At 52.0% G+C, this 23,193-nt stretch overlaps 8 protein-coding genes across 8 annotated transcripts; 3 read left to right on the top strand and 5 right to left on the bottom strand.

The window, feature by feature from the left end:
• Positions 1–320: 320 nt before the first annotated feature.
• On the top strand, positions 321–4,057 carry AUEXF2481DRAFT_68698 (uncharacterized protein; the record flags this gene model as incomplete). The annotated part of the gene is made up of 6 exons (XM_013485408.1): positions 321–677; positions 729–1,428; positions 1,478–2,101; positions 2,156–3,271; positions 3,326–3,612; positions 3,671–4,057. The coding sequence occupies 6 exons, from the start codon at positions 321–323 to the stop codon at positions 4,055–4,057; spliced, it is 3,471 nt and encodes a 1,156-aa protein (XP_013340862.1).
• Positions 4,058–4,950: 893 nt separating this feature from the next.
• AUEXF2481DRAFT_32323 (uncharacterized protein) lies at positions 4,951–6,605 on the top strand (the record flags this gene model as incomplete). Its single annotated transcript, XM_013485347.1, has 2 exons — positions 4,951–5,788; positions 5,854–6,605. 2 exons carry the CDS (start codon positions 4,951–4,953, stop codon positions 6,603–6,605), a joined length of 1,590 nt encoding a protein of 529 aa, XP_013340801.1.
• Positions 6,606–6,812: 207 nt separating this feature from the next.
• AUEXF2481DRAFT_7811 (uncharacterized protein) lies at positions 6,813–8,087 on the bottom strand (the record flags this gene model as incomplete). The annotated part of the gene is made up of 1 exon (XM_013485328.1): positions 6,813–8,087. The coding sequence occupies one exon, from the start codon at positions 8,085–8,087 to the stop codon at positions 6,813–6,815; it is 1,275 nt and encodes a 424-aa protein (XP_013340782.1).
• Positions 8,088–8,625: 538 nt separating this feature from the next.
• AUEXF2481DRAFT_43208 (uncharacterized protein) lies at positions 8,626–9,908 on the bottom strand. The gene has a single exon (XM_013485385.1). It carries the CDS (start codon positions 9,747–9,749, stop codon positions 8,721–8,723), a length of 1,029 nt encoding a protein of 342 aa, XP_013340839.1. The 5' UTR covers positions 9,750–9,908; the 3' UTR covers positions 8,626–8,720.
• Positions 9,906–12,080, bottom strand: AUEXF2481DRAFT_43206 (uncharacterized protein). Its single transcript, XM_013485384.1, has 2 exons — positions 11,951–12,080; positions 9,906–11,742 (listed from the first exon to the last, which is right to left on the bottom strand). The coding sequence occupies exons 1-2, from the start codon at positions 12,073–12,075 to the stop codon at positions 10,122–10,124; spliced, it is 1,746 nt and encodes a 581-aa protein (XP_013340838.1). The 5' UTR covers positions 12,076–12,080; the 3' UTR covers positions 9,906–10,121.
• Positions 12,081–12,802: 722 nt separating this feature from the next.
• Positions 12,803–13,228, bottom strand: AUEXF2481DRAFT_68653 (uncharacterized protein; the record flags this gene model as incomplete). Its single annotated transcript, XM_013485401.1, has 3 exons — positions 12,803–12,866; positions 12,951–13,090; positions 13,154–13,228. 3 exons carry the CDS (start codon positions 13,226–13,228, stop codon positions 12,803–12,805), a joined length of 279 nt encoding a protein of 92 aa, XP_013340855.1.
• A 204-nt stretch (positions 13,229–13,432) lies between these two features.
• AUEXF2481DRAFT_100752 (uncharacterized protein) lies at positions 13,433–15,106 on the top strand. Its single transcript, XM_013485455.1, has 3 exons — positions 13,433–13,870; positions 13,922–14,069; positions 14,118–15,106. Exons 1-3 carry the CDS (start codon positions 13,684–13,686, stop codon positions 15,025–15,027), a joined length of 1,245 nt encoding a protein of 414 aa, XP_013340909.1. The 5' UTR covers positions 13,433–13,683; the 3' UTR covers positions 15,028–15,106.
• A 730-nt stretch (positions 15,107–15,836) lies between these two features.
• Positions 15,837–16,625, bottom strand: AUEXF2481DRAFT_7807 (uncharacterized protein; the record flags this gene model as incomplete). The annotated part of the gene is made up of 2 exons (XM_013485327.1): positions 15,837–16,377; positions 16,432–16,625. 2 exons carry the CDS (start codon positions 16,623–16,625, stop codon positions 15,837–15,839), a joined length of 735 nt encoding a protein of 244 aa, XP_013340781.1.
• Between the last annotated feature and the right edge of the window lie 6,568 nt (positions 16,626–23,193).

The following is a 23,193-nucleotide window of genomic DNA, read 5'->3' as shown; positions in this document are numbered from 1 at the left end:
TTGAAGCACGTCGAAGCAAGCGTGTCCACCTACATCAACTCTGCTCTGCCGGCTGCTCCACGCAGGCATCTTCTATTCCGACTCCTGGAGCAACGTCCCATGCGGTCGCTATTCAGTAAAAACACGAGCAGGCGCTGCGTCCGCCCAGACTAAACACACAATCGCCGCCGCCTCCTGACTGTCCGTATCTGGCTGTCCTTGTTTTGATGCCACCCTATTGAACGAACACTATCCCGCTCGACGCCTCTATTCGACAAAGTAGCCACTGCTACCTCACGCTCGCTTTATTCTCCTCTGTCCGATTCCTCTCCTAATACACCATGGGTCTACCGACCGACCCCTCCACCCAGCACGACGCTGATGATCATCCCTATCCTTCCGACATCGCACTTCCACCTTCTCGCACCAACACCTTCGAGTCTCCTGCCGACTCGCCTTCGCGCCCTTCCACAGATGCCGAATCTCAGCTTGAATTGGCGACTCGTCACCGTCCGAAGCGCAGTCTAGACGTCAAGGACGATCGCCCTGTCGACTCTCAAGTCTCCCCTTCACGGGACCGCTCGCGACCCAATGGAAAGCAGTCTAATAGGATATGCGCAAAGTGCGGTGGTCATCTGACAGGCCAATTCGTGCGCGCGCTGGGCGGCACTTATCATCTCGAGTGCTTCACCTGCCATGTCCGTTCAGCCGACACTTTAACTTCTGTATACTTGGCTGACCGCTTATAGGACTGTGGTAAAGTTGTCGCTTCCAAATTCTTCCCTGTACCAGAACAGCCTCCGAACCAGTATCCTCTTTGCGAAACGGATTATTTCCGCCGACTGGACTTGCTTTGCCATGCTTGTGGAGGCGCCCTCCGCGGCTCTTACATCACCGCACTCGATCGCAAATACCATATCGAACACTTCACCTGCTCCGTGTGTCCCACCGTCTTTGGCGCGCAGGACAGCTACTACGAACACGAAGGAAACGTATACTGCCATTATCATTATTCGACGAAATTCGCCCAACGCTGCAATGGCTGTCAAACAGCCATTCTCAAACAGTTTGTCGAAATCTTCCGTAACGGTCAAAACCAGCACTGGCATCCGGAGTGTTACATGATTCACAAGTATTGGAATGTCAGGTTGCATCAAGGCGGCTCTGCGGACGAGCCGTTGGATTCTGAGGAGAATGCAACAGAAGAATTGCGAAAGATGGTCAAAGAAAGCGAAGAGAGTGTCGAAGACAAGGTACTCTGGATCTGGCGCACCCTCTCTTCTTTCGAAGAGAAATCGGCGACATGCATCTCGGATATGTTGTTACATGTCAGCAACGGCGCCTACGTCGACGGAGTCATGACAGCCAAGAGGTTTATAACCCATGTGGATCTTTTGTTTTCTGCAGCAGATCGCCTTGACCAAGTCCTACAGTCTCACACAGCGAAGGGTGCGTATGTTTCATGCCCAGCTTTGTCTGGTTATGCTAATTCGTCCAGGTCTTTCCTACTCGAGAGAAGCCAAACTTCTGTGTAAGAAGGTGGTCGCATTCTTCCAACTACTTGCCGAGTCTCAAGAGACGGGCGTCAGGCGATTGGGTGTTACCCAGGAGCTTTTGTCGCTCGTCACAGGTCTAGCGCATTATCTCAAGCTTCTAATCCGTATCTGCCTTCAGGGCGCTTTGAAGTTGGAACGCGAGACTGGCAGCCACGAAGGCTTGACTAATTTCTTGGATGAGATTGGCGCTCTTGACGACAGACTCGAAGCGGATGAGGAGAGAGATCCGAGAAGCGAAACAGAAAACTTTGTTGCCCGATCCGCTGACAATTGTGCCGTTTGCGACAAGTCTGTTGAAGACAAATGCTTCTCACGCAGAGACAGAAGATTCCACGCCCAATGCCTTACATGCAGCAAGTGTTCGAAACCTCTTGCCGACGACCACGCGGCAGCGAGGTGGGACGAGCCGTCTCAAAAGGTCCTTTGCGATCGCCATGCTGGAAGCTCTACCGAAGGAGACATTGTCTTCATCTCCCGTCTCCAACAATACGTGCATCTCCTTCGGGTTGCGCATGCGAGGTTGCTCGCCACACTGCGCACAAGCGGTGCCCTACCTCATACTTCAGGTTCGTTGAGATAATATCCGCGCTAGATGACATTTTAACTTACAGAGTGCTCAGATGACCCGAATCTTGCAGACTACGACTCCAACCGTGGGCATCGTGTTTCGCCGAAGGGTTCTATGGATCCTCCATTGCTTCGCTCTAACACGAGATCAAAGTCGTACGCAGGCTCAACCAAGCGTGAGCACTCACCATCATATGAACAAACACTTGGAGACATCCGAAGGTTGCGATCTACTCGAATGGAAAAGAATATCTCCACCACGAATCGTAGGGCTCGTACATCCAGGATTATCGATGGACCAGAAGGTATGCACGGAGACTCTGAAGATAGGCTCGAACGCCGTCAGACCGGCAATTTCCAGATTGTGGACGATGGTGAGGCCGGTGGGTCTCGCATGTCGCAGCTTCAGTTTGGCAACCATGAATCCATGACCCTGGATGACATTCCAAGAATTGTCCAGGCACAGCAAACAAGAGAACAGAGGCCCAATGCCTCCAAGTTCCATCGCGGCCCCATGATACCTCAAGAACCAAGACCGAAGCTTGTCAATAACGGCCATACACGACATGTTTCGCTCGGTAATGAAGAGAAGCCAGCTCTCGTGGAAGGTGGAGCTTTCAAGACCAAGAAGTACTTCTCCGAACTTTCAGCTCTCGAGTACTTCATCGTCCGGCATGTTGCCGTGCTGTCAATGGAACCTCTTCTTGAAGGCCACTTCAACCAAGAGGAACTACTTGACCTCATTGAGACGAAGAGACCCACATTTTGGGGCAAGTTCGGCAAGGCCTTTAAGCCCGAGGCTACCAAGAAGCACAAGGGTAACAAGCGAGGAATCTTCGGCGTATCTCTTGAGCAGTTGGTGGAGAAAGACTATGCAGAGTCGACAGACGGCATTGGACCGGGTGCTTTGCGGATACCGGTCCTCATTCAAGACGCCATATCTGCAATGCGGACGATGGACATGTCTGTCGAAGGTGTCTTCCGCAAGAATGGCAACATCAAGAGACTCAACGATGTCAAAGAGGAGATTGACTCGAAGGAGATGGTTGATGTTGATCTCACAAAGGAAAACCCGGTCCAAGTTGCTGCACTGCTCAAAAAGTTCCTCCGAGAACTGCCAGATCCTCTCATGACGTTTAAACTGCATAAGTTGTGGATAACGTCACAAAGTGAGTTAATTGCGTGTCATGATATTACTGAATATTTTGCTAATCACTATACAGGAATATCTGATGAAGAGACGCGACGAAGGGTGCTGCATCTTACATGCTGTCTTCTTCCGAAAGCACACAGAGACACGATGGAAGTATTGTTCAGTTTCATGCAATGGGTATCTTCGTTCTCTCATATCGACGAGGAATCTGGTAGCAAGATGGACGTTCACAACCTCGCTACTGTCATGGCGCCCAATATTCTGCATCTGGGCAAGCGGGACGTTCCTCTGGATGACAACTTGCTTGCTATTGAGGCAGTACACTCGCTCATTGAGTACAACGAGTACATGTGCGAGGTAAGTCTTCATTGCCGAACCCATATCTTGTGCACACGCATCTAACACCCATGATCAGGTACCGGAAGATTTGGCTCTAATTCTCAACGACTCCACTTTGTTCTCTGCCAGCGCTGATATCACAACCAAGGAGATTCTCAAACGATACGGTGACCGTACAAAGGGACCTTCGACGACACAAGGCGATGTAGCGCCACCACCTCAATCCATGACACCCAAGTCTCGTGAGAGCAGGGGCAGCGCGCCTGTCGTTACTCGTGTCGACACAGATGCTGAACAAGCGAACGCATGGGGCAATGAAGCCAGCGTCCGTCATGTCGCAGCAGACCTGCCACCACAGCCACCTTTCGCAATGCACTCAAACAAGTCATCAGAGAGCCAGGGCAGTCCTACCAGGAACGGCAATCGCAACAGCGGATTTACTCCAAGACCCATGGCAACATAGACCAAAACTCCGCCTCCACAAAGAGCAGCATCAAACATGGTGTTCACTGTTTGGTCGACTTCGCACTAGATTCGCTAGGTGTGATGAGTACCTGTGCAGGATTGACTGACCGTTTTCCTTTTCTTATTCTCTTCTTCTCCACCACCTTTTACCACATTTGTCTCGACAAAAATCTTTTCTTGTACTCGTTGTCATTTCTAACCCCTTCGTCTCATCCCGTCATCCGTTTTGAGTATGCGCTTTCTTCATCATCCATCATCGTCATGGCCGCTTTCTTGGGGGCACAGATTGGTAGTCTTACAGTTGTTGTTTTTCTTCTTTCTTCGAATTGAAAGATAGGCATTGGTCGTCAGAATGGGCCCGCAGTCGGGTTTTAGCGAAATGCATCCTCATCTATGATTGAGCAACTTCGGTTTTTGATCCTGCTCTTTTGACTGCATGCATACTCGTTGTGAAGCCATGTGTGGCATAGACTGCTTTTCTAATTCATGTAAGCTGTACATATACGCTTGATCTGAAGCCAGCTGAATCTGTCAATCTGATTCGAAGCATTGTTGAGCCATCTAACTGTGGTTGCTCGGGATACCCTGTCGAGGCTGCTAGCGTGGTCGATGAATGACTAGGCAAGTGCTTTTCCTGCATGTTTTCACAGATTTAGTGATATAACACAAGTCTGAGGTCATCATCATGTGCTAAGCAAACATGTGGTAGTGGACAAGTAGGTCAACAGGCAATACCGTGGACGGTGGAGGAAGCCCGAGTTCGGAGGCTGACAAACACGTCGGCCGATGGCGTCAGATTCAAGGACCATCACTTTTCCACCAGAGCATTGTAGACACCCCACCTTGAACCCAAGCCTTCGCAAGTCAAGGCGACAAGAATAGAAAATCAACATGTCAGCACCACGAGCAGTCAGGCAGCTTGCCAATGGCCTTTTCCGCCGAACAAACCCCAGGACACGCTTCCTCCCCGCTCAGCGCAGCATACACAGCACGAGCAGATTGCCCTCGCAAGTAGCCGCCGGTCAACCGATTGTCGAGGCAGAAAGACCTACCGAGGTACCTGCTGTGAATCCACCACTTAGTTTCCCTTGTCTGGATGCTCTGGACAAGAAGACACAGACGTTGACCAAGAAGCGATCGCTATCTGGGCCCGAGCCGTCGTATGCGCCAGGTGCCACCGAGACTTTCCACTGTCCTTCGCCTCTTCTCCTCGACTGGGGTGGTGTATTGCCGTCTTTTGATATCGCCTATGAGTCTTGGGGTACTCTCAATGCTGACAAGAGTAATGCGATCCTCCTACACACCGGCTTGAGTGCCAGCAGTCACGCAAAGAGCACGCCAGCCAATTCAAAAGCCGGCTGGTGGGAAAAGTTCATTGGCCCCGGTGCGCCCATCGACACGGACAAGTACTTTGTAATCTGCACAAATGTACTGGGAGGTTGCTATGGCAGTACTGGACCTAGCTCCAAGGACCCTTTGGCCAATGATCAACCCTATGCTACCCGCTTCCCTATCCTTACCATGCAGGATATGGTGCGCGCACAGTTCCGTCTTTTGGATTGGATGGGCATTGAGAAGTTGTATGCTTCTGTGGGCTCTAGTATGGGCGGTATGCAGAGTCTTGCCGCGTCAGTCTTGCATCCAGAGCGTGTGGGTAAACTCGTCAGTATCTCCGGCTGTGCGAGAAGTCATCCTTACAGTGTAGCCATGCGTCACACTCAACGTCAAGGTTTGTCTACAGTCTCTGCTTTACCCCTTCCAAAGAGGACCATCACTAACTCTTCCACCACACAGTCCTCATGAACGATCCCGCCTGGTCCTCAACACGCGGAAACTACTACTCCGCCATCCCACCCCACGCCGGCATGAAACTCGCCCGAGAAATCGCAACCGTAACCTACCGCAGCGGACCGGAATGGGAATTACGCTTCGGCCGCCGTCGCGCCGACCCTTCCAAACCCCCCGCCCTCTGTCCAGATTTCCTCATCGAAACCTATCTGGATCATGCGGGTGAAAAGTGGTGTTTGGAGTATGATGCCAATAGTTTGCTATATGTCAGTAAAGCCATGGATCTTTTTGATTTGGGAAAGGAGCATATGGATATGCTGGAGGGTGTGAGGAAGAGCAATGAGCATAAACTTGAGCAATTCGGTGCTGGGAAACCCACGCCCAAGCCGGAAGTTGGAGGTGCGGATTTGTGTAATCTGACACTGCCGGATACACCTTACGAAGAGCAAGAGTCGACAGCGGAAATCATGAACAAGGATACAGAGATCAAGGCTGCGGCACAGGATAACGAGCCCCCTGCTGATTTGGTAAAGGGTATGCAAGGGTTGAGAGATATTCCTGCTTTGGTGCTTGGAGTGGCTTCGGATATCTTGTTTCCTGCTTGGCAGCAGAGGGAGATTGCTGCTGCGTTGAGGAAAGTTGGAAATAGAAAAGTTACGCATGTGGAGTTGGGAGAGGATAGGAGTTTGTTTGGGCATGACACTTTCTTGCTTGATCTTGAGGGCGTGGGTGGTGAGTTGAAGAGGTTTTTGGGTTAGGATGGAGGTTGCGGATGAGAGGAAGGATCTGTATCATATCAGCAAAAATGCATAGCGAATTTGGTCTTTTCAGTATCATGAGCCAATGGCCTTGGAATGTGATCAGTGAACGGGCTTCTAGTGTTGCTTCTGAGGCTGCGTTATATGTATGCATGATATATGTCTTTCGTTTCATGATCTGTGGTGTCGTAGTTTTGAGCAGTCCTTCTAGACATCTTCAAACTCCATGTCGTCTTCATCAGACTCTGCATTAGCATCTGCAGGAGGCGGGATACTGGCCAATGGCTTCGCATCAGCCTCTTCCTCCGTCTTGACGCGTTTAGCATCTGGACCTTCAGCCTCTTCGACCTTGATGTCTGGCACAGTGACCGCAGCAGGCACGTCTTCGAATTCGTCCTCTTCCTCGTCTTCTTCCTCTTCTTCTTGTATCCGTGCTCTTTCTTGCTCTGCGCGGTAGGCTGCCCAGTAGTCGTCCATGACCGCATCGTCTCTGCCAGGTGTCCCTCCCATCTTCTTCTCGTCTGCCGCATCGTCCACAGAAAGCCCTCCGGCATGTGCCTCCCTCTCCCTCTGCTCTCTCAACTCCTTTGCACCCGCCGTCGTCACATCGCCCGAAACCGTAGACTTCGTAAGCCATTCCGGCAGAGCATTCTGCTTGGCCTCCTTCTCCCGCTTGATCCTCGCAGCTTCCGGATCCGGCTTTGTGGTAATGTCTTCTTCCAATTGCACTTTTACCGTCTCTGGGGCGAGGGCAAGACCCTTCGATCCTGCAATGCTGGGCTTGACTTCTTCCGGTATCATTCTCGGACGGTCTGGATGCGCGTCTCCACGGTTAATGGGCAAATGCATAGACAAGGCCGTGTCGAAATCATTTTCCGGCACATTTGCCTGATCGATTTCGCGGAGCAGAGCTTCAATAGCAGCCACTTGTGTATTGAGTCTCATCTTACTCTCATTCTCCCCCTTTTGCAGTTCCTCATCCACAGGATCCAGAGGGTGTTCGCAGAGATGACACAGAAAGCTTCCACTGATGGGATCAATGTTGTCCATGACTTCTAGATCCGTATACTGGCTTTTACACCTCGGACACTCCAAGTCCTTCTTCTCGGTGGTCGGCGCCCCCATACTGTCAATATGCCTACTCAACCTACTCAAGCGATACTTGATGGCATCAATCGCCGGATGAAAGTGCAACCAATACCAATCCTGATGCTTCACATAATCCCTATTCTTGAAATTCGGATTCGTGCTCGGAGGCGGCGCATCTTCCTTTTTTTCAGCGCGGGATTGTACAGTGACCAGGCCGTGGTCTTTGAGCTTTCCGCATTGTTTCCGTAGTTCTTTGCGGTTTGTGCCGAGGCAGTGGGCGAGGTCTGCGTCGGTGAGGGTGCTGTGGATGCCGAGGGCGTCGATTATTAGCACTTCTTCGGTTGTGTAGAAGGCGCGTGCTGTGGTGCGAAGGAGGTTTTTGGCGAGATCCATGGTTGAGGTGTTGATGGTGTGTCTGTGGCCTGACAGGTGGGAGGACGGGTGCCCTGTGGGCTTTGGAGTCGGAGTGATTTGCTGTCTATTCACTGAGTGCGCATAAAGGTCGTAGGTGGTCTGAGGTGGGTGATCGCGGGTGGAGAATGTAAAGTCGTGTGAATTGTATGAGTGACGAAGGTCAACTTCTTTGTCGAAGCTCCGGGAATGTCAATGCAGATCACTTGGAGCTCCGGACGACGCGACAAAGGGTAGCGCTGAGCATTATATACGAACAAAATGAGTAATGTTCTCATGAAATAACCATAAAGTCGCAGTGGTTTAGTGGTAAAATTCGTGCTTGCCATGCACGAGCCCCGTGTTCGATTCACGGCTGCGACATCCCTTTTGGCTCCTGCTTCCATGTCCACAAACATGGAGACAGCTACGATCGTTTTTGCTTGTTGAAGCCGAGACTCGGAAAATCGCTTTTTCTTTGTCTCGTCTCTCGTCTCCAATCAGCCGACCGCCTCAGAATATGACCATCAGTTGTTCCTCTCATGGTGGTAGAACTTCAACAAAAATGCTCTTAGTATGACGGATATGCCATGTGGATCGTTCATTTCGATGCAAACAAACTCTTGACTCGAGATATCACAAAGCAGCATATCCCTTATCCACATCCTCTGCTTTGACATCCTCCTTCCCAGCCCCCACCTCCCCCTTCTTCTCACCCCAAATCACCATCTTTTTAGCCTTCCCATCCCATTTCATAACATCCCCATCCCCAACATTATACCGATAATAATTCTCCGTCCCTCCCACCACCATAGCCCTTCTGAATGTGATATTAATCCTCCCATTCCCGCTCTCCCCTCCTTTTCTCTTGGGAATGCTATGCAGCCATTTACTCTGCGTGCTTCCTCTCATCAACACCATATCCCCACTCCCCAGAGGAAGTTTCAGAGGTTTAGTCTCGGAAGCTATAGCAGCAGCGCTTTTGGTGTCGGAAGGTGGAGTAGGTTTATGTTTCATCAGAAAATCCCTCTTGGCTCCAAGACTAAACGACGCGATTGCAGGATCCACACCAAGAAATCTTTCATCGTCGCTATGGTAGGATATACTGTCGTCGCCTGTAGCGTAGTAGTTTACGAGACAGAAGTTGTATTTTTGATCTGTTGCCGCTTCTGTGAGTTTGCGTAGGAGATCCAGACAAAAGGGTATAGGTCGCGGTTTGCAAGTCTTGTATTTGTCCTTTGGGATGGGCTTTTGTGTAGCGGCATCCAAGAGTGAGCCGTCAGACGAAAATTTACAAGTCTCATCTACACCAAATACAGTGGTGAAGCGAGGTGTATTGATATCCGTCTCAACAGGGCCCCTCTTGATCTTATACTTGACCCTGTAAAAGAACAATTCTCCACGAAGAAACTCAAACAGAGGCGTTGAAATCGATCCGGGTATATAGGGTTGAAAGTACAAGAGATCCAGATCCGGTTGATCATTTATGATTTTGCCTTCTGCTTCTGGGGCGAAATTCAAGAGGTCGCTGATTTCTGGTGGCAATTGTGCTATCGCAAAGGGATATGTCGTGTGTTTTGACGGCGCATCTTTAGATTCCGTGAGTGAGATCCTGACCTTCTTCTGAGTAGGATTAAAGAAAGTGTCCAGTGTTCTTTTCGACATTTTAATTCTTGTAATTGGTGGTGAGAACAAGTAGAGAGTCTGAGTGCTCAGGAAGACGCGACGTGGACGCGCCAGCATTTCTATGACGTAGATGGACAAAGATACGACACCACCTCCTTACAAACAATGAACATTCGGAAGCCTGAGAAAGTATAAGTCGGTGTCAAAAGGAGGAAGAGATATTAGAAAAGAACCAAAGTGGTTGTGAAATTCGCAGTCGGGGGTATCTACACGCTTTCTCCCATTTCCTGCCCTGACGCCATGTCAAGCAAAATGATGCTCGACTCCGAAAAACAACCATGAGTTTGATGCGCCAAAACCTAAGTATTACTGCAATGCGCCATGCCCCGTCGTTAATGCCGTAAATTCAAGTCACACATCCTGGGAGAATGTATCTGAGCTCTGCTCCTGCGAGCGTATCGTTTGCACGGCTCGTTCGACTTCAGCAGAAGCCACTTCTTGCCACTTGTCACGACCGTCCTGGTCAGCCAGACCTTCAGCATCGCCGACTTTATCGTAGAGCATGCGAGACACATCGCGGTTAATATCGGTGTACTGGTCTTTGTTGATCTCGCCTCCGCGATAGCGAGGGCCTAGGACGGCTTTCACCATCCTCTGAATCTCGGTTTTGGTCGAGTACGACATGTTTCGGGAAGGCGAGCCAGGAGAAATATCTCTCGGAGGACTGCTGACTTGATGTTGGGGGCGTCGATGTGATCTGCCCCGCTCATCTTTACCATTCATGCCGGGCGAGAAAGCAGGTGAAGTTAGAGGTCTGACAATAGATGTGAGGGGCATTGGTGAAGTCGGTCTAGGACGTGCGGATTGAGGTGGAGGTGTCACAGACAACGCGCGAGGGGAGACTTGGCCAGAGTGGATAGGCGATGCGCCAGGAGATGCCAGATTGGTCGGTCCGGGCTGCTCATCACCAGACATGTCTGCATCTGGTGAGCCTGCTTCCTCTGGTGCTGGTTGTTTTTCCACCTCTTGAAGGAGCTGAGTTAGGAAACTCGGTCCGTCGACGGGCTTCTGTGCTGGTACTGGGCGTACTGGGACTTCGACGGTCGATGGGCCTGGATCTCCAGCTGTCGTGATGGTCATGTTTCTCTTTGTTCTGGGGCGTTTGAGTTTGCGTTGAGGCTCGGCTTGCTCATGCCCTGCTGCTGGGTTATCTCTGGGAGAAGCAGGAGAAGCCGTTGGGGTTTTGCGTTTCCTGCTGGGAGGGGCCTGTGCCTCAGGGTCGAGAGCGCGGGCTTTGTCGAGGGCGTTCCATGCGCGAAGTTCCTCTTGCGACTCTGGCGAAGCAAGGGTCCTTCGGTCCAGCAGGGTCGGGGCAGTCTCTCTGAAGCGGTTTGCACCACCTTGACGACTTGCGACTTGAAGTCTACGATTCCATGCTGCAAGCTCTCGCCGTTGAGCTGGTGTACGGTGGATGGTATGCGTGTCTTCGTCGACGGAAGGGAAATCCAGGTCTAGATTCAGTCGGCGCCAAACGCTTGCCCATACTCTGTCCCACTCTTGTGTGCCAGGTCGTCTAGATCCTCTTCTCGGTCTTGCACTTCTTACTTGTGGGAGGGCCTCTCGGCCGTTGTCGTTGTATTCGAGAAGGCAAGGCTCACAGTACCAGATATCCGGAGCAGTGGAATCACTAAAGCCAGCGCAGAAGATGTGAACCGTGGCGACGCAGCCATCGCAGTACATTGTTTGATGAGTGTGGTCAATGCGACCGCAGACGAGACATGGAGCGTCTTCTTCGAGATCATCGTCGATGGTCAGGGTCGGGTCGATGTCAGCCCGCTGTTGTTTTTCCTCGACAAGGTATGAAGCATGTGCTGGGCCATCGAGGAAGTTGCGCAGCTCGACGACATTGAAGCTTGCACGACAAATAGGACAGCTATTGGCTCGTTCAACCCAAGGCCGCAAGCATGAATCGTGAAGGTTGTGTCCGCAAGGCAGGAGATGGGCGACAGTTTCGTCGTCTATCGCGTTCTTGCTGTATAGGATGTCAGTACGAGTTTTGTGGAGAGGATTCGATAATTCCCCCAGGAGGTCTTCGAAGGTGGGGGAGACGTCACCATCCAAGCTTATCCGGCGGCACATGAAAGTGTAGTCAAGCCGATCAAAGCGATCAAGGAATCGACGGGACCGATGAAGAAGCTCCGGGGGGGTTAGAGACATCGCTGTGGACGGGATCTGAGTACCTTTGTTCAGAGGAAAGCACGGGAAGCGGCGTGATGATGTCGGTACCAACGGGCTTGATATCTGTCTCGGCGTCTTCAGGGCGAAGGCGAAAGTCGCCCAAGCAGACGATGCACACGTCTGCCATTATCACGGGACCCGAAGCAGAGTATTGTCGAGTTGAAAGAACATACGAGGTTGAGTGAGGCAAAGAAGGAAGGAAGGGGCGAGGTTTATATACTGAGGTATGCGGATTGCGGAGTGAGGGCGGCGTTGGCTGCTGTCTTCACGTGTGACGATTGACTGGGCGTTTGGTCAATCCGCCAAAATGGACACAAAACGCTCCAAGTGACTCAACTACATACAGGCCCTGGAATATGGATAAAGGCTAACGATAGACTGGCCGCTTTCAGTTTGGTTGTGGTGCGGAACAAAGAAATTCACTAGGAGCGACTACAAACAATGGCCGAGGAACGCAGCCCGGGGCTTTCATCACCCAAGAACGGGTTGCGCAGCGGTGCGATACTCGACAAATTTATCTTGACAGTCGTGACAGGTTTTGGTGGTTTACTGTTGACGGTTTACTGCGAGCGGAGGAATTTATAGACCAGTGGGGGACTTCAGATGGATTCAAGATTGGCAAAGTGTCTTTGGGCAGGATGACTGAGTTTCATTTGATCGTTCCCAGTATCCCAGCATGTCGAAGAAGCCAGCGTGGATGGGTATTTCCTTCTTAGCTACATCATCCCTTCGTCAAAAAGTCCTTGCTGATTTTTTTACGCCGCGATTGCCCAATGGAAAAAGAACCTCGAGAACGAGAAAACCGTGCATGAACCGAGCATGAATTGATTGCTGTTTTACTTGATGGTCGTTGTTTAAACCTCAGCAATCTCGCGCAGACGACGGATGGTCGAGCGGGTGGCAGCGGCGGCAGGGGTGCTGTGAAGAGCCTTGTGTTAGTCGGGTTGTCCAGGTTTGTGCGCACGATGCATTTTCCAGGCTGGCGAGAGGGGAGAAACGTACGAGACGGTGTAAGCGCCACCGGCAACAGTCTTCTTGCAAGACTTGCAGTCCCAGATGCCGACAGAGTGTCTCTTGACAGTAACCTTGCCGCAGAAAGTGCAAGTGTAGCGGGCATGCTGGGTCACCTCCATCTTCTTGACCTGTGGGAGCGGTTAAATCTTTGCTCTCGACGGTCGCATTCATAGATCCTGGTCGAAACGCACCTGCTTTCTGAGGGAAGCACCATAGCGGGTACCGTACTTTCCGGTGATGCCGACCTTCTTTGTGCGCTTGGTCATGTTGTCGGTTGTTCTGTTGTTGACGGAATAGACGACCAAGTTCAAGATTCAAGAGGAGAATCTCGAGCGCTTCAAGTGCGCAGCGGATTCGCTTGACTCCTCCAAAATTGGGGAAGGTGCCGTGCCGGAGCTTTCCCGTCTCGGGCCTTGGCATCAAGAATGGCCTATCGCTCCTGTCCTCGCTGCAAAGAACACGCTGGAATTCACTTGTTGAAATATGAATAATGACATTCTCTTCACATTGACTGCCATGACTTGAGTATCTGAATTTTTTTCTTGCACTCCCTCCATGATCCATCTAGTTGTATGTACTTGAGCGGAGTCATCAACAAATCCCGCGTCCTGAAGACGACGCTCGGAGACGGTTTTCGCCTAAAGACCCTTAGATATATCAATCAGACATCTACAAGAAGCGTCATATCCCCCATCCCAAAATACAAGTGAGAATTCGCATCATGTCTTCCCGCCCTTACGAACTTATTGTGTTTGGAGCTACGGGCTTCACTGGCAAGTATACTTGCGAGCACATCGTCTCGCAGCTGCCAACCGATCTCAAATGGGCGGTTGCCGGCCGTTCGGAGAGCAAACTTCAAAGCCTTGTTCAAGAGCTCAAGTCACTCAACCCGGACCGCCTTGCTCCTGGTATGTTATCTCACAGGAAGACTACTAGAAGTGGTCACTTACGTCATGCAGAAATCGTGACCTCGGGACTTGACAAGCAGAGTGTCAATGACCTGGTCAAGAAGACCACCGTCTTGATCAACACTGTCGGTCCTTACATGCTATATGCAGAGCCAGTCGTCGAAGCTTGCGCCAACAATGGTACCCATTACCTTGATGTGTAAGTCTTGTTACTCTTTGCACCAGAACACACGCTCACAGTTGGCAGTACTGGTGAAACTCCATGGGTTCGCGAGATGATCAAGAAGTACCATGCTACAGCCAAGGCCAACAAGGCAATCATCATCCACCAGATCGGTGTCGAGTCCGCACCCGCTGATCTTCTTTCCTGGTCCATGGTGAACCACGCTAGACGCACTCTGTCTGCCGGCATCTCGGAACTGGTCTACTCCGTCTACGACCTGAAAGGTGCACCCAGTGGTGGTACTCTTGCTACTGTTATTGGTCTGTTCGAGAAGTACAGCATCTCCGAGACTACCGAGGCCATGAAGCCCTGGTCTCTATGCCCAACCACTCCTCCTCGCAGCAGCCTGGAGGGCCCAACACTGTTCCAGAAGCTGTTCGGTGTTCGTCAAGTCCGCGATCTCGGAACACTCACAACCAGCATCCAAGGTTCTGCAGACACTACTATCGTCCACAGAAGCTGGGGTCTGTTTGAAAGCGGCAACTTCTACGGTCCCAAGTTCCGTTTCAGCCCTTATATGCACGTTCGCAACATGTTCACTGGTATTTTGGTCCACTTCGCCATTGCTTTTGGTATGCTCGCTCTCATTCTTCCTCCCGTACGCTCGATCATGAAGCGTCTCGTCTTCCAGCCTGGTGAGGGACCTTCAAGAGAGTCGTCTAGCCGTGACAGAATCGAGTACCGCGCCCTCGCCAACGTCGATTCAACTGATCCCAATGACCCCAAGCGCATCACTGGTCGCATGGCTTGGGATGGCAGCATGTATGCCCTGACTGGTGTCTTCTTGGCCGAGGCAGCCATTACGATCCTGAGAGATGACACTCCGGCTGTCAAGATGGGAGGCGGCTCTTTGACTCCCTCGACTCTTGGCGCACCCTTCCTGGAGCGTCTCCAGAAGGCTGGTCTGAAGACCGATGTCAGAGTCATGCCCTAGAAAGTTTAGCGATAATCAATAACTAGCAGAAGATCTGTAAATATTCATCGCATGAGATTTCTCTGTTACATACCACGAGCTTGTTTCGAATCCAGTTCTCAACGTTGACAACATCCGGGTCTCCACATCCACCTGAGCGTCTGAAAAATGTCTTTCTAACTACTACTTTTGCGTCTGCTAATCAGTCAGTCACAACCCCTTCAACAGCCAGCAAAAATGCCAGTCAGTCAATGGGGTTTTTTATACAGGCTGACTCCTGAATTTTGGGGCGCTTTGTTGTTTTTATGATGTTTTTCCTCTTTTATTCTTTTTTGAAGGTGTAAACGAACAGGGGAGCAGAAGCTTGACCCTCTGGAATAATGGAGCAGAAGCTCTACACTTTATGATAATGGAGCAGGGGCTCTACACTTTATGACAATGGAGTAGAAGCTCTACACTTTGGTAACGGAGCAGGAGCTCTACGCTTTGAGGTAATGGAGCAGGAGCTCTACACTTTTGAGGTAATGGAGCGGGAGCTCTACACTTTTGAGGTAATGGAGCGGGAGCTCTACACTTTTGAGGTAATGGAGCGGGAGCTCTACACTTATGTAATGGAGCAGGAGCTCTACACTTTTGGATCATGGAGCAGAAGCTCTACCACCGCTTGTAGGAGCAGAAGCTAGACCAGCTAGTGGAAATGTCTGGGAGCCGAGGCTCTAACCATGGGGAAAGGAGAGGGATAAGGTGAATTACCGAGCACGACCGTTGTCTTACAGGGTGGACGTACTGGCTCTCTTGCTGGCATTACCTGCCTTGCGGATCACCTTCTCTTAGAAAGTCTCTTGGTCTCTTATGGCCTTCTTAGCAGCCTTGCGGATTGTCTTGTCTTCGGCCGCCTCCTCTGCCTTCTTTACTTCCTTGCGAGCCTTCTTGCGAGCTTTCCTCTGCTCGATAGTCTCTTCGTGGTCTGTCTCATCACCATCCTCTGCGATGAGTCTCTTACGCTTGAGAATGGCGGATCTGAGGATGTCCTCTAACTTGGAATGGACACTGGCAAATTCAGAAGCACTCAGTATCAATTTGGCCTCGATAAGAAGCTTCCAGAAGCCGTTGCTGTAGTTCGCTGGGGGATCCTCTGGGACAATGGGTGGATCCATGATGACTTCATCATCCTCATCGTCGACCTCGTTGAGAGCATCTGCCATGGTTGCATCGTCCTGGACTGGTGCCGGTGTAGGCAGCGATGCGGAAGCTCTTGACGCTTTCGGTCGCCTGTCGATGGAGTATCTCACCCAAGTCTGAACAAGCTTGTCGAGTGGATCAAGGTTATCATCTTCTGCGAGATGCCTGTGCTCTAGAAAGTCCACATCTCTAGACGTATCTGTCAGTCGATGGGCAATGTGAGTAAATGTAGTGGAAACTTACGCGCGCTTGCGCAACTCTTTCAGACAAGGCGCAACCTTCTTCCGGACCTGCTCCTCGGACATGCCTGTGTCCATCTTGTGCAGCCATTTGGCCACGCTTTCAGGACCACACAACACCAAGAAAAACATCGGTTCTTCCAAAAGGAAGTTGCAGATGTTCTTCACACTAGCGAGCTCGAAGTCGTCATGTGGCATTATGTATATCGAGGTGATCAATAAAAAAGATGGCTATGAAGTGGGTTTGTGAGAAGAAATTGATGCGCGTAACAAGCTTGTACAAAAGTGACGCCGGCTTGGAAGCTTCTCTTGGAAGTGAGCAAGGTCGCAGGTGGGTTGCAGGAAGGCACAGTCATTTTCTATTTTGACAGTCGGATGACAGGGGAAGCGACAAGACAATCGATCTCCGAGTGTGTTCTTCCCTTGATCAAAATCATTGTGCCTTGAGGCAGCCACTACACACGGCAGACCTCCTCGTTTGAAACAAGGCTCTGAATACTGGCATTTGCTCGGCGCTGCCATCACGTCTTTCACTTATCTCTTGTGAGACTTGGCTTTGAGTGATCGCTCGTCCGGCGTCAGTAAAGCTCGCGTCACTTCTGCCCAAGTGTTTATTTCTGCGCTTTTACTCTTCACTGCAGCGCAGCACACTGAATATCACTTTTTCACTTGCGCACAACCTTTTTACTCCTCTCAACCTCTTCCTTCTCGCAGCTCTTTACCTTCTCGCCCTTTACCTTCTTTTACCTCTTCCCCTCGCGCAACCCTTTCCCTCCGCGCACTACTTTCCCTCCGCGCAACCCTTTCCCTTCGTACCACTCTTCCCCTCCGCACATCTCTTTTTCTTCGCGCCGTTCTTTTCCCTCGCACTGCCCTTACCCCTCGCGTAGTCCGTTTCCCTCGCATATCCCTTCCCTACAGACTCGACCATCAGTGGCTCAAATCTAACCCCCGCAAGCAGAGCCCACCGGCGTTGAGGTACAGAAGTAGCGTTGACAGTTTCGTGCTGTCCGCTTTCCTTCGGTGCATCTTCGTCACCGTACATGCAGGTTGAGTTTCTGCTCCCGCACGCAGGTCGAGTTTCTGCCTTCGCACGCTGGTCGAGTGTTGCCTCCCGCACGTTGATTGAGTCTCTGCTCCCGCAAGCAGGTCGAGCTCCTGCTCCCGCAAACAGTCCCTACCAGTGACCACGCACAAGGCTAGCGTTGACAGTTTCTCGCTGTCCGCTTCCCTTCGGCGTATCCTAGTTGGGATGTGTGCAGGTTGAGCCCATGCTCCCCCGGTCATCAGAGGCGGCTGGGCTACGGCCCCCCCTCGTGGTTCTGAGTTTCTGCTCCCACAAACGTCAGAGGCGTCTGGGCTACGGCCCCCCCTCGTGGTTTGAGCTTCTGGTCCCACAACGACTAAAGGTGGTTCGAGCTTCTGCTCTCACCATGTCAGCGGCGGTCGAGCTTTTGCTCCCCCAAACATCACCTTTTCCTAAGCAGGAGTCAACCTGGGTAAAAAATCACTTCAACAATACGCTCGCACCTCTACGTGGTGTTGAAGACAAGTACGCTTCCGGCGGAAACCAAGTCGGGCATCTTTCAGTTAGATATGCATTGGAGGAATGAGATGGACAGACGTATAAGACAACTGACGTTGATCGTGTACTGAATTGAGCTATATACTATACAACGAGGTTGTTACATAAAGGAAAGATCATTGCCATCGGTGGGCAGACATTACTAACGTATTCGACTTCTTCAGGAAGGAATGTGTGTCAACAAAGGAAAGGTTTGAAACACGAGTGTCATCAAATCAACAAGGGAAATCAAGATCATGCATCATTCTCAGATGATGACCTCATCATCCTGGACGGTCACTTCGACATGAGCATCAGCCACGATGCTCAACGAGTGTTTGGTCTGGCCAACACCATTGTCACCACAGCGGAGAGTCGAGCCGCAGAAGTTAATGGTGGTGATGCTGTTGACAACGAGTGTGTCGACTGCAGCTTCGGCAACAACGCTTCGGGCAACGACACCAGCGTCACAGGTAAGGATGGCCCCGCAGAACTCGATGAGGTTGACAGTCTCTGCAATAGTCGATGCGTCGGCATAGGCTCCAGAACCAGGTGGAAGCAGGTTGAGGCCTCCAGGGCTCGCGGTCGTGGAAACACCTGCTGAGCCACTGATAGTGGCGGTTGGACGGTAAGATGTTTGGAAGCCAGAAGGCCCACCAAGAGTGAATGGAAGACCAAGTGTTTGAGTACGAACTGCGTAGAACGATGACATCAGACCAGCAACCGAGGTTTGAGCAGGTAGGTTGAACGAAGCAGCCGAGTTGATATCGGCGGCCAGAGTTGAGATAGCCGAGGCGACACCAGAAGATCCGAGACGGTTGGCTTGAGCACCTACTGACAAAGCACCCGAAAGAATAGGAGCCCAGATGGAAGACTGAGCACCAGCAAGAGCAGACTGGGCGATAGCGCTGGCAGAAGCGGGGCTCACAGTGACGCTGGCCATAGCTGCTGAGAGAGCGGATTGCTGAGCAACGACCAGACCACCAACGGCACCCGTAGCACCGACAAGCAAATTGGACACTGCGGTTGAAAGTACTGGATCAACGGTGGCACTCGCGCCAACAGCCGCAAGAGCGGACGATACCGCGGCAACATCAGAAGTAACAGCCGTATTAGCAGGTACGGCACCACTCGACAAAATGGATGCGACCTGAGATGCGGCAGAGGTGCTTGACTTGTAGCTCGCAGCGCTGGACAATGCCGGTGATGCTTGAGCAAAGATTGATGAGACGGCGGATTGGATGGCGGGATTGGCGGTCGCTTGGGGCCCTGCGGCAGATACCTGAGAGAGGACGGAGGCGAGTGCTGGTTGAATCGATGCAGGAACATAGGCCGACAACGAGGACAAGGATGCCAGAGCGGGATCAACGGCGACAGAACCACCAATCGAGCCACTAATGGTAGGTGGATTAGTCAAACCAGCGACGATTGACGATACAATTGCGGATACAGCGGGATCAAGAGTGACCGAAGGGGTCGCCGAAACTCTGGACAAAAGCGATGACACAATGGGTTGAACCGAAGCTGGCAATTGAGGAAGTCTCGAGGCCAAAGACGCAAGAGCCGGACCAGCAGGAATCACACTAGGAGCGGAGGTCACACCAGCAACAATCGAAGACACGGCAGCTGAGACGGCAGGATCAAGCGTAGCCGAAGGAGTGGCCGAGATTCTGGAGAGGAGCGATGATACTATCGGCTGAGCTGAGACAGGCAATTGGGGCAATCTGGAAGCCAAAGACGATAGAGCAGGACCGACAGCGACTCCGGTGGCCGTGGGAATACTGACACCAGCCACGATTGACGAGACTACTGCCGAAACACTAGGATTCAAAGTAGCGGATGGTGTGGCGGCGACTTGAGAAACGAGCGATGACACGACAGGACGAATTGAAGCAGGAAGCTGGGAGACTTGAGATGCCAGCGAGGACAGGGCGGGACCGACTGCAACACTTGCAGAGGTGGGTCTAGGGGAAACGCCTGCAATGATTGATGAGACTGCCGAGGAGATACTAGGGTTCAAGGTCGCAGATGGAGTTGCGGAGATCTGGCTCAAGAGCGAGGACACGACCGGCTGTACGGAAGCAGGGAGCTGCGAGATTTGGGATCTCAGGGAGGTGAGAGCGGGACCAACTGCGACATTGCTGACTGCAGGACGGGTACTGATACCAGCAACGATGGATGACACCGCCTGAGAAACGCTAGGATCCAGGGTGGCAGCAGGGTTTGCTGAAACCTGAGAGACCAAGGAGCTTACAACTGGGCGAATCGATGATGGCAATTGAGAAAATTGGGATGCTAAAGATGACAGAGCAGGACCAACAATCACATTGGCGCCAGTAGGAACTCTGGTAGGACCAACGGCAGAGACAAGCGATGAAACCACCGAGGATACTCTAGGATCAAGTGATGCAGTTGGAGTTGCAGCAATCTGCGAGACTAATGAGCTCACGACTGGACGAACCGACGCAGGCAGCTGCGAGATCTGAGATGCCAAAGACGACAAGGCTGGGCCAACGATAACATTCCCGCCTGCAGAAACACTGGCACTCACGCTTGGAGAAGCCGCAGAGAGCAGCGAAGAGATGGCAGACGAAAGGCTAGGAGCCAGAGTCGCTGATGGACCAGCAGCAGAGACTTGGCTGAGGAGCGAAGTCAAAGCTGGCTGCAAAGAGCTTGGAACCTGCGATGCCTGAGATGCGACAGACGAAAGTGCAGGGCCTGCTCCAAGAGTCGCAGAGACTGGATTGCCAGTGTTGCCAACGGCACCAGCGAGAGACGACACAGCGGCCGACACGCTGGCTGCAACAGTACCCGAATGACCGGCTGCCGAGACCTGCGAGAAGAGCGAGGACAAGACTGGCTGCACAGAGACGGGAAGCAAGGAGGCCTGTGATCTGATTGACGAAAGGATAGCACCTGCACCCGCAGCGTTGCCATCAAGGGTAGGGGCGCGTGAAGTCGCTTGAACAGCGCTAGCCAGCAAAGATGAGATGGCCGACGATACGCTTGGAGCCAGTGTGCCCGTTGGTCCGGCGGCGGAGACCTGAGAGACCAAGGATGACAACACAGGGCGTACTGAACTGGGCAGATTTGACGCTTGCGAGACCAAAGAGGATAGTGCGGGACCGACGATCACAGCACCGCCCGTAGGAGCCACAGAAGTGACTGGCGAGTTGGAGACCTGGGAGATGAAGGAGGACAATACTGGTTGAGCTGAAGCTGGCAACCCGCTGACCTGAGAGGCTAAAGAAGACAAAGCTGACTGAACAGCAGGGGCGGCTGAACCGACAGCTGTGACCTGAGATGCAAGCGAAGACAACGCAGGCAGTATAGAGCTTGGGAGTTGAGAGGTCAACACAGGATCAATGATCACAGCACCGCTTGTAGGAACTGCGGTAGTTACTGGCAAGTTTGAAACCTGGGAGATCAAGGACGACAAAGCTGACTGAGCCGACGAAGGGAGCTGACTAATCTGCGAAGCCAAGGAGGACAACGCGGATTGTACGCCGGAAGCCGTGGATCCAGCCGCCGAGACTTGCGATATAAGCGAAGAAACCGCGGGCAAAATCGAGCTTGGGAGTTGAGATGTCAATGCAGGATCTACGATCACTGCACCACCGGTAGGAGCCACAGAAGTGACGGGGGCCAATCCAGAAACGCGAGAGATAAGCGAGGACAATACTGGTTGAGCTGACGAAGGTAGCTCTGTGACTTGGGAGGCCAAGCTTGACAAAGCAGGTTGAACACCAGACGCTGCGGGGCCAAGAGCCGAAACCTGCGACAACAAAGACGACACAGCAGGTAAGATCGAGCTTGGAAGTTGCGAAGTCAATGCTGGATCGACAATAGTCACACCGACTGTAGGGACCACGGAAGTGACAGGAGCGAGGCCAGATATCTGAGAGACAAGCGATGATAGTGCTGGCTGAGCTGATGCAGGCAGTTGAGTAATCTGAGAAGCCAAAGACGATAATGCGGGCTGAATATCAGTCACTGGGCCAGAAGCCGAGATCTGTGACAAGATAGAAGAGACGGCAGGCAACATTGAGCTCGGTAGGCCGGTGGTTAATGCAGGATTGACTGTAATGCCAGCAGTGATACTGGCGGTGACCTGAGGGATAGCCGAGTCGACCAGTCCGGATGCTTGCGATACGATGGCTGACAAGGCTGGCTGTACCGGTGCAGGAAGTTCAGTAATTTGAGAGGCCAAAGACGAGATAGCAACATCAACTCCGCTTGCGAGGGGTCCGGATGCAGAGATTTGAGAAATCAAGCTTGATATGGCAGGCTGAACACTGCCAGGGAGGGCTGTAGCCTGAGACTCCAGGGAGGTAAGGACTGCTCCGACCTCAACACCAGGTGTGATCTGTGGTACCGCAGAGCTGACCAACTCAGATACCTGGGCAACGATAGATGATAATGCCGGTTGCGCGGAAGCAGGCAATTCGGTAATCTGAGAAGCCAAAGAAGACAAAGCAGAGTCAAAACCACTTGTCGTTGGTCCTGCAGCCGAGATTTGGGAGATCAAGGATGATATAACGGGCTGGATTGAGGTAGGAAGTTCGGTAGCTTGAGCAGCCAAGGAGGTCAAGACAGGTGCGACAGCGATATCCGAGGTAACCTGAGGCACTACAGAACTGACTAGCTCGGATGCTTGAGACAGAATTGACGATAGAGCAGGCTGGGCAGTCTCAGGCAGCTCGGTGATCTGGGAAGCCAAAGAGGAAAGCGCTGGATTGACACCGGTGGCAGTCACACCAGAAGCCGAGATCTCGGAGATCAAGGATGATATAGCAGGCTGAAGTGAAATTGGGAGTCCAGAGGCTTGAGAGGCAAGAGAAGTCAAGACTGGACCGACTGCGATACCAACGCTAACACTGGCGGTAGTGTCGGCGGCGAGACCGGATGCTTGCGACAGGATACTAGTAAAGATGGGCTGTGCGGTCGATGGCAGCTCGGTAATCTGAGCAGCCAAGGACGACAATGCGGGATCAACGTTCGTAGCGATAGGATCGCCAACTGCGGACAGCAAAGAGGATATCGCGGGCTGTATAAACTCCGGTAGCTGTGTAGCCTCTGTGGCTAAAGAGGATAAGGCAGGCTGAAGATCACTTGTAGCTGAAGCAGCGATCTCCGAAGCTTGAGCTAAGATGCTTGACAAGACGGGCTGTGCAGTAGCTGGCAACTCAGTGATTTGCGAAG

The sequence above is a fragment of the Aureobasidium subglaciale genome (assembly GCF_000721755.1).
Source record: "Aureobasidium subglaciale EXF-2481 unplaced genomic scaffold scaffold_22, whole genome shotgun sequence".
Taxonomy (NCBI): domain Eukaryota; kingdom Fungi; phylum Ascomycota; class Dothideomycetes; order Dothideales; family Saccotheciaceae; genus Aureobasidium; species Aureobasidium subglaciale.
Note: the sequence above shows the minus strand (reverse complement) of the source record. Positions and strands in the feature narration are given on the sequence as shown.

What these genes read in the sequence shown, in the direction of transcription:
- AUEXF2481DRAFT_43208 (XM_013485385.1), bottom strand. Translation starts at nt 9,749, where the DNA reads ATGTCGAAAAGAACACTGGACACTTTCTTTAATCCTACTCAGAAGAAG.
- AUEXF2481DRAFT_43206 (XM_013485384.1), bottom strand. Translation starts at nt 12,075, where the DNA reads ATGGCAGACGTGTGCATCGTCTGCTTGGGCGACTTTCGCCTTCGCCCT. An exon ending in GTGCTTTCCTCTGAACAAAG is followed by an intron (nt 11,743 to 11,950) that starts GTACTCAGATCC and finishes CATCCTATACAG; the next exon opens with CAAGAACGCGATAGACGACG.
- AUEXF2481DRAFT_100752 (XM_013485455.1), top strand. Translation starts at nt 13,684, where the DNA reads ATGTCTTCCCGCCCTTACGAACTTATTGTGTTTGGAGCTACGGGCTTC. An exon ending in CCCGGACCGCCTTGCTCCTG is followed by an intron (nt 13,871 to 13,921) that starts GTATGTTATCTC and finishes TACGTCATGCAG; the next exon opens with AAATCGTGACCTCGGGACTT. An exon ending in GGTACCCATTACCTTGATGT is followed by an intron (nt 14,070 to 14,117) that starts GTAAGTCTTGTT and finishes CACAGTTGGCAG; the next exon opens with TACTGGTGAAACTCCATGGG.